Below are 14,960 nucleotides of genomic sequence, written 5' to 3'. Positions count from 1 at the left end.
TGTATTTCAGTTTATTCCAGGAATATGAAGTGAATGTGAAGAGCCTGGAGCAGCAGCCAGTGCAGAGAGTGACTGTGATAAACTCCAATACTGCAGCCAATAAACAAAATAAGATATGGTAACTTTTGGAGAAGAGCTTTATAAACAGAAACTAATACTTTCTTGCATATGAAAAACCCAGAAAAGTTTTTGGAATAATAATATGTGTCTGTAGATTACATCACCACCGTCTAAAACACTGAGAAACAGCTGCAAAAATCTTTAAGAAAAAGTCTACATAACATGAGAAACAAGCCTTGTTTTTTGCATTGTAACATATTCTTTACTCTCAGTTTGTCAGTGAAGGTTTCATGTAAATCTTAAAGCATTAATATTTAAAGATTATTTCAATATCAGCACCAGTGTGAATGCTGATCCGAAGGTCAATAATATTTTGAGTTTTTGAGCTTTTATTACTATTCAGCACGAGTTGGAGACTGATAAGAAGCTTCTGAAGAGCACAAACTGCAGGTTTTGTAAAAGCACGCTGTACAGAATCAGCAAAACAGAGAACTGTACCGTCAGCACAGAAACGTCCAACAGTTATGTACAAGACAATGGTATTAATTACATCCATAAAAACTCTTGATTGCGCACAGTCCTATCTGATTGGAATTAACAAAATATACCACAGCCTCAGGGATCGGAGCCAATTAACAAAAGTCCCTTTTATGAGAGGAAATTTAAAAAAAAAACTCTATTAAAAAGGTTCAGAAAGTCATGATCAGCCTGTCCAGATCAGACACAATATAACTTCCAGTCTCTAAAGGAACAGAAATAATTCACTCTGCAGAATGAAATACCAATTGTGGAACATTTTTTAAGCAGATTATTTACAGGATGGATAAATTCTGGCTATGAAGGACAATGTGGACGTCAGACAAGATTACGTTATAATTTATATCACATGAACAAAAGAGTCGACTGCCTTGCCAGTGGCTCTGTGAAGCACAGAGCGCTGCTTTAACATTCACTAATTAGCACTGAACACAAAGAGGCTGATGGGAATGTCATATTTGATCACAAACCAAAGTATTGGACACATTTTCATTTTGATCTGAAGATGGCACTTGAGAAAAAGTCAGGAAAAATTGATCCTCTAGAAACCTTAAGCACATTTCCCAGCAATCCATCCAAATGATTGTCAAAATATTTCACCCCGAACCACAAATGTCAACCTTGTCGTCGCAGGATTATCAAAACCATCCTCGGCTGATCATTAAAAAAAATTCTTGGTAATCTATAGTTGCTGGGATATTTCAGTGTGAAAGGACATTGCTATTCACTAGAGGCTACAAACAGATTTAATGTAAGTCCGCAGTCTGTGATGGTATCTGAGATTTTGAAACTGTGTACACAAGCTTTATTTGATGTAAGCACTGTCTGAGCCAGAAAATACACTGAATATCTGAGCTACCTTCACAGCATCCATGATGTCTTTCTTGCACTGGAAGTACCGATAAATTATGTTTAAGATTTCTTACAGGATTCTTTGTTTATCTTATCTTTATCTATCTTAACAACACAACTTTTAAGTATCAATAATCACACAGTAAGTGATTTGCTGCTGATTTTTCTGTGTCTGTGAATTTCTGTCTGAAATTCTTACATAAAAAGTGTTTGACAGGCATCATCAGTTTTACAGGGGTCTGCGTTTTTCACGAGCGTTTTTCTTTCACAAGTAGCACGAGACACTTTATGGGCTCTTTGCCCAAATGTCAGTTGAAGTTGCTGTGAATTGTCCACGCACAGAAAGAGACAGGCATCTCCTGATGGCTGTTCTGCTTTAAACTGAAGAAGACAACCATTTGTCTGCCTCTGTGACAGCGCCAGTTATTCTGAAACGTGTACTGTAAATTGCAGGGATGATGGCCAAGGCTGAGTCATCATCAGTCATGTTAGAGTGACACAGACTGAGGGGACGAACTGTGTGACTGTAGAAAAACAGCTTTTAGGAACTGAGTGACAGATAACGCTTATGGATGAATGATTTGATTTAGTCTGTTTTTTTAATAATATGAATCAAAATACGATACATACACTTAATATTGCACCCATCGATTCTGTACTTCATGCATATCTATGTGTACAAGTATGCTGAAAGATGTGCTTTTAAGCGTAGATATAGCTTCAGAGACTGCCTGTTGTGTTTTTAACAAGTGTTTTCTGGTTTCCATAGCTCCCATACTGTACGTGCATATATGTTCCATTGTTGCAGGCTGCAGGCTGTACAGGCTACGTGGCATTTCCAAGCATCAGGATCCTGTACCAAACAAACAGTGGTGCTATCACGCTGGTGGTAATGGCTCTGCCCTCTACAGCAGCAGCAGCAGCAGCAGCAGCAGCAGCAGCAGCAGTTGGCTTCATTAAGGGCTCAATGTATGAGACCTGCTTCCACTAATGACTCCAGCTTCCCCATGTTGTTGAACAAAAACCCTGCAAGAAAGTGGGCTTTATTTATTTATTTTTTTTATTTTTTAGAAGGGAGGAAAATAATGCATGTTTTCTTACTTGTGTGTTTTTTCTGAAACCTTCTCAGTAATGTGGGAGATCTGAAAATTAGTTTATAGTTGTATAAAACCAGAATAATCTACAGGACAACAGTTACAGTGAGAATAGCTGAATAACAGTGTTCACAGAAGGAGAGATGGGCAGCAAACTATTGACATTACAGGCAGACACCAAGTTGGGGAACATTATCGGGCTTGTGCAACTGCTTCTTCGATGTAATGTTGCATCACTGAAATGAAATGAGTCATGTTCTTATCATCCTGGACAACATAGCTCACACATTTGTCAATATACTGATGCAAGAGAGTAGTTATTTCAGAAATAGCCTTTACTCCTTGCAGTCAATTTCTACAAAGAGATGAAGATGACTAGAGTAAAAACAGATGTTTCTTTACAGTAGCAGAGGAGCTTGTTGCTATTTATTACATGTTATTTGCTACTAGATTCTATTTTATGTATCTTTTCTTTCTTGTGTCATCATCAGGAAAGAACCAGGAATAGCAGGTTGAGCTTTTTGTCCACTGTTTCCACTGAATGTTTTATCAACATCACCTCTGCGATAGCTGCCGGCACTTCTTTGAAAATCTTTACTGTAACAGAGGCCTCAAGCTGTGTGGATTTAACAGCTTACAATTTTGCAGTTCACACCCACAGAGCCGTTTATGTAAATTTCAAATCTCAAAATCAACTAGTGGCTTAGAGGCTGTCACCTTGCATGATGACCTTAAATTCCAAACCCGTGAGGAAAGAAACCCGGCGCTAAATGGCACCTTGTTAATTTTTCCTCCACAAGTCGTGCTGCTCACCTCTCCTAATTACAGGACTCCAATTGGTTGGAAGGATGGCATTGTAGGAGCCAATCCTGGAGCGCTTAACAGCATGCCGGAGCCGTATGACATGCCTTTTTGTTTTTAATGATCAAGGAGGCTCCTTAAAAATGTTTCCCTGCCCGTCCATCCCATACAGGGGAGCAGAGAGGTAGAGGGTTTAGACAGCTGAGGCATCCACAGTGCAGCAAGCCCCCCCCTTCAAGAAGCTCAATCCAGAGAGCCAGTGGCTCCAGAGGTGATCACCGGAGGCCTGAACTTCAGCACCTTTGCAGGTAAGGGTGGATGTGAATGCTACATGTGCTGAAGTTTATATCTTTTCAGTTCAGTGAGCCACTGTGAAACTCCAGCTTGATTTTCTTTGGCTGAAAAGTGCAGAAAGTCCTCTGATTTATGAGCCAGAGTGAAACTGTGGAAGACAATCTCTCTTTTTGAAATATCACAGCAGCTATAATTCAACAGCCATCCATGCCGTAACGCAGAAGAATATTTCAAGCTTTTGGCTGTTTGATTGTTCCATTCACTCGCTTTATTTGATAGTCTGATATTCAGAACTAAAAGCTGATTTCTCACAGTAATCCTTGAAAAGCTCTATTACAGCATGTCCCCAATCCTCTCTATTGTCTTGACATCAGCCAGTTAAATAAAAGCTCTCTCTTTGTTCCGAGTGCATTGTCTTCTCGTGGATTTTCATATCTAACATTTTGCTGAAAAACTAAACAAAGCCAACAAGACTAAGGGATCAATCTGCGTCTGGCTAAATTGCAATATTACAGTATCAAGTTCATACTGTATTAACCATCAGCAAATATGGAACTGTTGCAAAATTCACACTGAATATTGTTACTGTCTTTTCCCTCAGGAAGCACATAAAACAGAAAATGGCACGCGTCGGACGACCATCTTTTTCCCTGATCCACACAGGACTCCTGTTAGCGGTTGTTTTATTACCAGGTGAGAACTTGATTTACAAATTTGAATCGAAAAGACTTTAATTATGACTTTATATCTGAACTTTGTCACAACCATTAAGTTGGCAAATGAATATAAATATACTCTAATGTGATGGTAGTTAACAATGGCACAGACAGGTTTGTTAAATCCCCGAAACACTACTGAGAACATGACTTCATTGCGCTCAATCACTGATAATGAGGTCGTGTTCTCAGTAGTTTTTCAGGGGCTTTCATGTTCCAGACTTACACTCAAATTATACTTGGTGGCTTTTTATCTCTGAAATTTTAATATCAGTATCTTTAAATCTTTCAGACAAAAACCAGGATAAAATAATGATTAAATAATAGTACTAAAAGGAAATTGATATTCCCACTTGATATTTCTGGCAGTGAGTAACCTTGAAATATCATTTAGACCAAGTCAAGTTGAGTCAATTTTTATTTATAAAGCCCAAAATCACAAATTTGCCTCAGTGACCAGTGATTTCCAACCTTGTTTTATGACCCTTTACTACTTACAAACCTGTGTCAAAGGTTATTCCGTAGTGTAGTTTTGCAAAAGTCCAAAGGGTCATTTTTCATTCATTTTTCAGATTGTTTACTTTGATTTTCAGAAGCCTGGAGAGGTAAAAAAGTATGCAAACGGCATCTGTGACCCCTCAGATTTATCATAGGAGGTCTGGATCCCCAGTTTGAAAACCGCCAGTTTACACCATCTTATAGGGAAAAATATGTACAGATCATATGTTAAATGAATATGTTTTTCTGATGGTCAAAAATGTCATGTGAGTCATTGGGTTGCATTAGAGGAATTTGGACTCATGATCTTCTAAAATCTTGGCTGCGGCTCTGCATGCTGGCACAGAGTTAAAAAGACACTATTACCCTTATCTCCTTAATAGAAAAATAACACGTTACTTTAAAATCTTTCCAAAGTTATAAAAAGATATTTGAATGAGATGGAAGTTTCTGCCACAATCAGCTGACTTGGCTGTTTTCTTATAGTCATAAACTTCTGAAGGAAACCCCTGGTGGAGCAGAAGACACTCCACATGTGGAAAATAGGGATGCACACAGACATGTCGCCTCCCTCCTGCCATACATTTTTACAATGTATTGGTAATTGGTTTGTGTGAGGGCCCACTCTTTGTAGTTTTACAGGTTAACTTTAAGGGGGCCCCCAGTAGTTGCATAAATACACAGGCTCCAAAAGTCTGGTTCAAAGCCTGACTGAGCGTGGGGCTGGGTGAGGGGTTTGGGGGAGGAGGAGGAGGAGGAGGAAGAGGAGGAGGGTGTTTAATCTGCAGGATGCTGCCTGTGCCGGGGCGCCAGAGCCCGAGCACCTGCCGTGTTTCACCTAGGGGCTTATTAGCGGGTCAGCGTTTTCCCTGATGTTTTGGGGGGGGGGGGGCTCAACATCTGGTTCTAGTCAGCTAATGTCCCTGTTGCTGCTAATGTGGCTGCTGCTTGTGTTTTACAGAGTTTCTGGGGGCCGTTCCAGTGGAGCAGCACAAGGAGGAGGAAGGTGAGGACCAGTGTCGTGGCATGTGGGACATGTTAGCGGTGGAAGAAAAGTCAGATCCTTTACTTACATTAAAGTACCAATATCACACTATAAAAATACTTATTAGTTAGTTAGTTACTGTCTCATGCACATATAAGACACCAAAATAAAGTTGCAGTAGTGACTCATTTGTCAAACATAGAAAGGAACAAAACATCTTACATGACATTGCAAACAAGGAACTTTGTCTGCTGTACTGTGCTCTACAAATATAATTAGCCAGACAAAAGGTTTCCCTTCCTGACACACAGCTCAAGTTTCTTATAATCATTGTCAATCAATCAAAATTATTATACTTTATCTGATTGTTAATACAGTTGAGTTTCACAGTTGTTAAGTGACTAAAATATCACAATACAAACATTAAATAACATAAAACATTAGGTCCAGACAATATTTCATATATAGTACAATTCTGCTTAATTATGCTCAACCATTACTTGGATTTTGTGAGTCTGACGACATAATATCTCACACATCGTCTACACTCAACAAACGAAAACTATCTTTTGAAATGAACTACATTCAGTACGGCTTCTGGCAGCAGCACATTTAATTTAGCTCACTTTCTCCCTCTCAGTGCCTGCAGTGTCTGACGATGTGAAAGCCGACGCCATGGCCAACCTGAAGAAGCTGGTTCGCAACAGAAGGAACGTCCCCGTCTTGGCTGTGCCCCAGTTTAAACGCCTTCCCGACTTCTGGGGATGGTACAAGTACTTCATGGACAGCCACAACCAGGAGGGAGTGAGTGGAATTTGTTTCATATTCATTATTTAGTTTCTTGCAGTCATAATTATGAAACAGTGCTTGTTCCTTCTTCTGAAAGGCAACAATTTGTGTCACCAGTTTGCATTTTAGGAAGAGTTTTTTTTTTTTAATCATAGAAGCACTCAAAATTTAATGCTGGAAAAAGACTAATTTTAGCAGCTTCTTGATGTAGTTTTAAAAGGTTCCTTATTTTTGCAATTCAGAGTACAACAATAAATTCTTTATTGCTCAGACCATGATTATATAAAATTATTAATATGCCATTTCCCTTAGTACCAGAGAGAGTACCACGTCTTCTTTAACAGTCAGTGAGCTGAAAAAGTGCATGAATACCTCCACAGAGGATTTGTGTGAAAGTGTTTGTCTGTCAAGGCCTTGATTTGAGTGATTTCCTCTTTGTTTTACTTTTATTTGGGTTTTATTCTCTACAGCATTTAAATTATTTTTGATCAGAACAGATTTATTCAGTTTGTCCCTTCTTTTACTCTGTGTTTCAGGTTGAGGATTTGGATCGTCTGTACATGGCTTACCTGCAGAACAAGCACAGGTCAGAGGAGGGTCCCACCTTCAACCACTACCTCAAGCACCTTAGTGAAATCTACAAGACCTGTGCCGATTCTGATGATCCAGAGTGCATTGCAGAGTCCACTAGCAAGCCAAAGGCTGCAGTGGTGATGCCTGCTCCCATCAAGTCTGCTCCTGTCAGGTTGTGCAACCCCTACCTCGACCCCTACTGCCTCTTCCCCCTCGTCCCCAAGGCTGCTGTCCCTGAGCCAGCTCCAGCTCCAGCTCCAGCCAAGGTGCCTGCTCCTATCCTCACCCCCATGCTGCCCATGCCCCTGAAGAGCCCCACTGGTTTCTACTACTACGCCCCCGTCCTGGAGTCCTTCCTGAGCCCTGAGCAGAAAGCTGAGCTGCTGAGGATCTGCAACGCTGAAGATGTGGAGTGTCTGCAGTACCACCTGAGGGCAGCTTATGGCTACCGCCCGGCCCCTGGTCCAGCTCCATCCTACAGCGCCCTCAAATGCGACCCCAAGGACCCCTACTGCATGCCTCTCCTGGTCCAGAAGGCCCCCACTGGCTTCTACCATATGCTCTACCCCAGCTGTGACCCAGCTGTCGATCCTCTGTGTGTCGGCAACGTTGCTGCTCCTGCTCCCCTGGCTGCCGAGGAGGCCCCTAAAGAGCAGCACTGCAACCCTCTCTTTGACGCAGGCTGCAACCCCCTGACTGCCACCAAGCTGTCCGGCCTCACCAAGCCCGTGCTGGAGTACGCCCCCAAAGACGAGCCTGCACCTCCTGCCGCTCCTCTGACCTGTGACCCTCGCTATGACCCATACTGCATACTGGCAGCCGCCGCTGCCCTGCGCAAGCCCCCTCCACAGATCCCCGAGCACCAGGTCTGAATTTGAAGTCCTGCTACTAGGGTTAAATAGTTCAGTGTTTTGACTAATCTATTGTAATCTTGCTTGTTGAATGGTTCTATTAATTGTCTATTCTTTTTCATTTGGTTTATTAAATAATGTAGTGACATGAAATGGGTGTTGCATAATGCTTTCACTTGCTATTTTAAGCTGCTTTGCATCTATTTTGAACCAAAAACACAAATACATCAATCAATCAACCAGGTCCGCTACAAGCTCGGCGTCCCCGGAAAGACCAAGGATGGCCACGACTGTTATGTGCACTATGACAAAGACTGCACCCCGGTGGAGTCTGGCCCCAAAGCCAAAGCTGACATCAAGGCTCCTGCCAAGCCCCTCTGCCATCCGTTCGACCCCAACTGTGGTAAGTTTGCTTCACCCTCAGCTGTTGAGGCCCCAAAACCTGGCAAAGATGGCATAATCCTGCCTGACCCTCACTGCGACCCGGAGTACGACTACAACTGCCGCCTGCGCCGCGCTGAACCCGCCGCTGCTGCTGATGAGCCCGCCGCTGCTGAGGAGAAAGCTGTTGATGAGCCCGCCAAGGAGGCCGCTGTCCCACAGGCCGCTGTCCCACGCTTTGAAGACTTCCTCAGGGGCGTCATGAGCCAGTACAAGTAGATTTAAGAAACAACATGACATCAGAATCAACAGCACCTTCTAGATAATCTACCTGGAAGAAAGGAAGCTCACTCTGTCTGTAGTAGATTTATGGATTTCATGGACCACGACCACACCTCCACAATATCTTTATAAAACTATCAAATAGGAAATGTTGTAGCTTTTAAATAGTGAATCTGATTCTCTCAGACAATCTGAAGGTTTCCTAGTTTTGTTCTGTTTTATAAAGGGAGAACAATTAAAGGGGCCCAATATGTTTACCAGCAGTACAGAACATTATGTGAAACTCGTTGATTGAATACTACATGTATGTATGTTTGTAGAAAAGAGTCGTATGTATAGATGTGTAATAGAGTAGCGTCAGTGGGTCAAAAATTTCTCTCTGTTGTACATTCTCTGTTTCTAATTGAGTTACCCTAAATGTAATTTAATGTTGTTTTCCACAGTTTTCTGTAACTCTAAACCTCATAATGCCTCATCTGTTTAGTTTTTATGAAGTTCTAAATAAAAAAAGATTTGAAAAGGTATTTTCCGTTCTTTCTAAAGGTTAAACCATCAACACACTAAGATTACAGACACATCTGCTTTGCAGCTAAAGATAAAGAAAACTCATAATAGGAGCAAAGCATCACTATTTAAGTTTTTCATAAATATACAAGAACTAATTAAAATGTACACATCATTTTAGTCACCAGCTGTTGCAACTAACATGCAGCACATGGTTGGGCCTCAGTGTCCCAGCTGGCAGGTCGAACCCTAACGCTCCACCATTATGAGAAAAGCTTGCTACTTGTTATGTTTGTCATCACTTAAAATATATTTTTGCATAAAAGCACACAACACTGCCAGGCCCTTCAATTAGAGATGCACTAATATTTTCAAAGATGATACCAATGTCCTATATCTTTCTATTCTGTTCAATATTTTCCAAGATCATATCTTCTTAAAGGAGGAGTGCAGGCTAGGCTAACTGCTAACCCATACAAACCGGCAGTTCCAACAATCATGCTGCCTAATGTTTGTTCTCTGGAGAGCAGAATTGATTATAAACTCCCCCATCAGTGCTGGTCACTCGTTGACATGCAAGAGCTGTCTGTGTCAAACTGGGACATGTACTTTTCTTTCTAAATGCACTTTAATGCACTGTGCTGCTAACTGCTCGTTCTTTTTTTGTTTTGTTTTGTTAGGGTATTTTTAGATATACAGTATATCTTTATCCTTTCTGTTGTTGTTGCACTGCTGTGGGCTGGGAGGAACAGCATTTTGTTTTTTTGTGTTTGCAAATACACAAGAAAATGACAATAAACTAAATCTTGAATCTTAAATCTTAAAAGGTCAGTTCACCCAAATCACAAACAAACAAAAACAACCCAAAGCAGTGTCTAGTCTTACAGACATATTCAGTTACATTTGGAGAAGTTGTGTTATCTTTGCTGCCAATACATCAGTATAAAGGAGGTAGATGGAACTTCAGTGTTGGTATTTAAATATTTGAACAATTACATTTTAAAAACTCAACAGTATCTTATCTTTTCAGAGACATTGTCATAGTTTTCCACATTTGTCTAGTTTATGAGTGATAATGAATAAATAACAAATAATCATTGCGCACTCAAGAATCATGATCAAGCGGTAGAAGAAGTATTCAGATCCTATACTTAAATAAAAATACCAATACAGCAATTTAAAAATACTCCATTACAAGTAAAAGTCCTGCATGAAAAATCCTACTTATGTACAAGTACATAAATATTGTCAGCTTGATGTAGTTAAAGTATTGCAGTAAAAGTAGTAGTTTGGTTCCTCTGACTGATATATTATTATATATATAGCAGCATGTTACTGTTGTAGCTGCTGGAGGTGGAGCTAGTTTGAACTACTGTATACACAGTTAGCTAGTTTAGTCCAGTGGCTCTCAACCTAGGGGTCTGGCCCCTCCAAAGGGTCACCAGATAAATCTGAGGGGTCGTGAGATGATTAACGGGAGAGAAAAGAAGAAATAACAACATTATGATACACAAATCTGTTGATTTTTGGTGAAATATTGGATCATTTTAACATTTATTGAAATGAAACCATGTGAGAAGTTTAGAGGGAAAAATCACTATTTGGTGGAGCAGTTAACAACTCATAAACATCTGAAATGTGACCTCGACTACACACTGCTTTTTGTAAGAGGACGAATGCCAAAAAGGTTGGAAATCACTGGTTTAATCTTTAACAATGTGTTGTATTTTAAAAACTTGTTATATTATCTATTGTGTCAAATCTTCATCTGAAAATTAACTAAAGCTGTCAAATGAATGTAGTGGAGTAGAAAGTACAATATTTCTGTCTGAATTGTAGTGGAGTGGAAGAATAAAGAAGCACATAAGGGAAATACTCAAGTATAGTATAAGTACCTCAAAATCATACTTAAGTACAGTACTTGAGTAAATGTACTTAGTTTCTTTCCACCACTGTGATCAAATAATCCTGAACCAAACCCAACAGTCACAAACTCACACAAACTTCTTTTTGTAACTTGTATTGTATTTGTATTGACTTACATTGGGAGATAGAAGCTAAAACTAACCTCTAATCTCAACTAAAAACCACCTCTTGTCCCTTAAATTAATAGCAGATTTTTGTCCCTAGATTAGAGGTGAGTTCCTACAGTGTGACTGTAAGAACAAGTATTCTTCCTCAGAGTGTGATTAAGACAAGCACACACATCTGTGGTGTTGTAAGAGCGAGCAGATTCATATTTGTATGCCACAGTTCAGTGTAGCGACAGATAAACAGTGAGCAATTTCAGTTCGTGTCCCTGTTAATACTGATTCAGCAACAGCTGGAACCACAAATTCATTCTTTGGTTGATGACTGAAGGCATTTTTACAATGCAGACTATCTTTATTTAAGAAAACCTGAATAATGAACTGTGGTATATTATTTTCCGAAGCTTTTTTTTATTTTAGAAATGAACTGCAGCCGTGGGCTACAAGGACTGCAGTCTGTTTATCAGTTACCAACTTTTCAGCAGCTCCGGTGCACAGCCGTCGCCTGAAGGAGACGAACACCGCTGCTGCTGCTGCTGCTGTACTGACAGTTTTAAAGGCAGCCAGGCTCAGTAATGACTACCTGAACACAACCTGCACTCAAGAAAGCCCCATGGAAGTATGTTCCTAATTGTAGCTGTTGTGCTGTAAAGTTTGGACTTGTGCTGAGTTCTCCTGTCGTACTGGAATTAAAACTACCTGAAGTCAAGATTGCCAGCTGTGCAGTTCACTCTGATGGTTCTGATGTACTCACAAGTTTTGTGTTGCTTAAATTTAGTGTTCAATAAATAAATCACAGGAGGTTTATTTCACCGTTTTGTTCAAAACGTTCAAATTATTTCAGTTTTTCTCTGTTGCTTTGGCACAATCCTCAAGTGAAAATTGTAATTCTCATTTTCTCACATTTGCATGCATGCATTTCTTGTTGCTTTCACAAAAGTGTATAAGCACAAATATCTTCAACTAGCCAAGTGTTGCTCAGACATTCAATTTCTATGAGTTTATCAGCATGTATATTGTAAAATATTTGCGCCAACTGGCATGAAATTTTAAATAGTGATCTGGTGGTGTCATAAAAAGAACTGATGACAGATGAATCTTTAAAATCAAGGAGTAACTTCTCAAATTTTAGTCCAACTTATGAAGCTGTCGAATTTATCTTCAAATCGTAACTCATGTACTCCAGTACTACATGTTTGCACCATATTAAATGTTCTCTTTTGCATGTGAGAGGGCAAATAGTGCATCAAAAGTGCCGTGACCAGATAGACAGGGATGTTTGGATGGCCAGTGGGCTGTTGGAGGGATTGACTTTTTGCTTTTCTTTCCCTGATTTATGTGAATTTGTCATATTGAGACATTTGTTTTTACTGTACTACAGTTTTGGTTTACTGTGTGTAAGTCTCATTGAGAGATGACACAAAGAAACACTTATTTGGGGTGTTTTGTCTTACTGACAGTTTCTTTGACTGTCTTGATCTAAACAATGATACATTTAAGGAAAATTTAATTTTGGTGGTGATGAGGAACTCAATGATAAAGTTATTCGTTTTTGACTTGAGTTAATGTTTTTGTGGTGATGTGGTTTGGTGCTGAGTTTCAGAAAATGTGCTTAAGCAATTGAGAAAAACTGTAAAACTATCTTAAGCAGGACAAACAAGGCAGGATTGTCGGATGTGTTTTTGTGTATATAACTTCTTTGTGTTGCAACTAGACGTGTTACTAAAAGGTACCGTAAAAATGAAACATTCCCATTTTTGTGCAAGATTATTTCAGAACAAATAAAATTTTTAAAGGAAAGTTACAAATCAAGTCTCGCATCTTTAATTTACCTCACTCTGCCTCAGTCCAAGAAATTTCTTTAACAAAGTAAAACTGCATTGAAATAAGATAGAGTACAACATTTCAGAGCTGCTTCCACCAGGTGGCACTGATCTTCCAGTGCTCCCAGTGTGAAGCTGTCATTGCTTACAGGTCTACCATCTGGAAATACCTGCTGTCACAACTGTCTGAGTAAATTCATCTGTCTCCATCACAGTCTGACTGTCAGAGCTGTTTTAATAAACGTCAAAGCTTAGCCAGACTCTTGATAGGAGAGATGTTTCAAGACATCTTAGTATGTAAAACACACAAAAGATTCATAGTCTATAAAGGTCTCGCTCTTAATTTAGCCATCTATCCAATATTGATTGTGTCAGTTAGACTACTTCCCTTTCTGAAACAAGAAAAACATTTTTAATCCAAACTATACAGACCAATTTATCAGAGATGAAACTGATATCTTTAGGTGTGATATGTAAAAGCGGCATAAAGTGCCGTTGTTCAAAATTTAATTTCATCAAAGGTTGTCTCCGGGGAGCAGAGATCAAACAGTGTGAGGAGGAGAAAAAGAAAATGTTTGGAATCAATTTCACGCCTCTGTGAAGAATAATTGCTGTGGATTTTAAACATTATGATAATAAGATAAGCGCCTTTCAGCTTGTCACAGCGGAACGCATTTAGTCTACTGGTTTATCATGACTGCCTGTTTTGTGTTAATTACTAAATAACTGATGGATTTATCTGCTGTGACAACCTTTTCTCTCCTGCTCCTTTAGATAGATAGATAGATAGATAGATAGATAGATAGATAGATAGATAGATAGATAGATAGATGGATAAAGTTCAAATTCATCCTCTAATATGTTAAATTGAATTAAAAGGTCTTAGTAATAATTCAACATTTTGGGAGATACCCTTATTCACTTTCTTTCCCGGAGTAAGATGAGAGGATTGATACCACTCTGATGTCTGTGTATTCACTAGTATAGAGCTGAGGCCAGAGGGCAATTAGCTTAGCTTAGCATAAAGACTGGAAGTAGGGGGAAACAGCTAGCCTGGCTCTCTACATTCAAATAAATTGTAGAGACATAACTCAAAAGTCCATCAACCAGCACCTCTACAGAATGTGAAGCACATTTTTTCCTGGCTTTATTCCCACAGATTTGACTGCTGGGGTGTTTTTTGCAATCTGTGTTTATTCGCCCCAGACAGCAAATGTACTGACTGTGTGTACATTAGCGTGTGGAGTGTGTCTGTGAGTGCTTATGTGATACTCAAACTCTGACTAATCTCTCAGAATTCACAGCACTTGTTATTTTTCTTCACCTCTCACTCCTTTTTCCTCTTGTCTCCGTACGCTCATGAGTCTTGAGATAAGTGTGAGTTTTTGCTGAAAATGAAACATTTTCATCTCGCATTGACTTTATAGGCAATCACGCCACTGCTAAAATTTGCTTCACGTATATTTGAACTCTGGAGAAAGGCAGACTAGCTGTTTCCCCCTGCTTCCCCCATTTCCCTTATTCTGAGCTAATCTAACCACCTCTCACCTCCGCATTTAATGGTTAAACATGTCAATTTTTTATTTGTATAGCCCAATATCACAAATCACAAATTTGCATCAGGGGGGAATGAGATGAGAGCGGTAATATCAGTCGATACATAGGTTCTATTTCTTACTTTCAGTTTTTCCTTCCCTAAACAATTTAACCCAACATGCCTGCCAATGCCCCAATATTCCCCTGACACTCTTTTACTGAATTATTCACATCAGAACATTTATATCCATGTGCAACAGACCCACATGTATACATTATGCACGAAGAGTCCATGGTGAGCTCTTGGTTTTGGGGACATCGGTTTGATGAAAACGCAGTCCAGCAGAAGTTTTA

At 39.7% G+C, this 14,960-nt stretch overlaps 1 protein-coding gene across 1 annotated transcript; it reads left to right on the top strand.

The window, feature by feature from the left end:
- Positions 1-3,511: 3,511 nt before the first annotated feature.
- and2 (actinodin2) lies at positions 3,512-9,237 on the top strand. The gene is made up of 6 exons (XM_067604661.1): positions 3,512-3,652; positions 4,240-4,331; positions 5,814-5,858; positions 6,478-6,641; positions 7,163-8,065; positions 8,294-9,237. Exons 2-6 carry the CDS (start codon positions 4,259-4,261, stop codon positions 8,708-8,710), a joined length of 1,602 nt encoding a protein of 533 aa, XP_067460762.1. The 5' UTR covers positions 3,512-3,652; positions 4,240-4,258; the 3' UTR covers positions 8,711-9,237.
- The last annotated feature ends 5,723 nt before the right edge of the window (positions 9,238-14,960 follow it).

This window comes from Thunnus thynnus, chromosome 12, assembly GCF_963924715.1.
Source record: "Thunnus thynnus chromosome 12, fThuThy2.1, whole genome shotgun sequence".
NCBI classification, from domain to species: Eukaryota; Metazoa; Chordata; class Actinopteri; order Scombriformes; family Scombridae; genus Thunnus; species Thunnus thynnus.
This window is presented reverse-complemented; position numbering and strand designations above follow the sequence as displayed.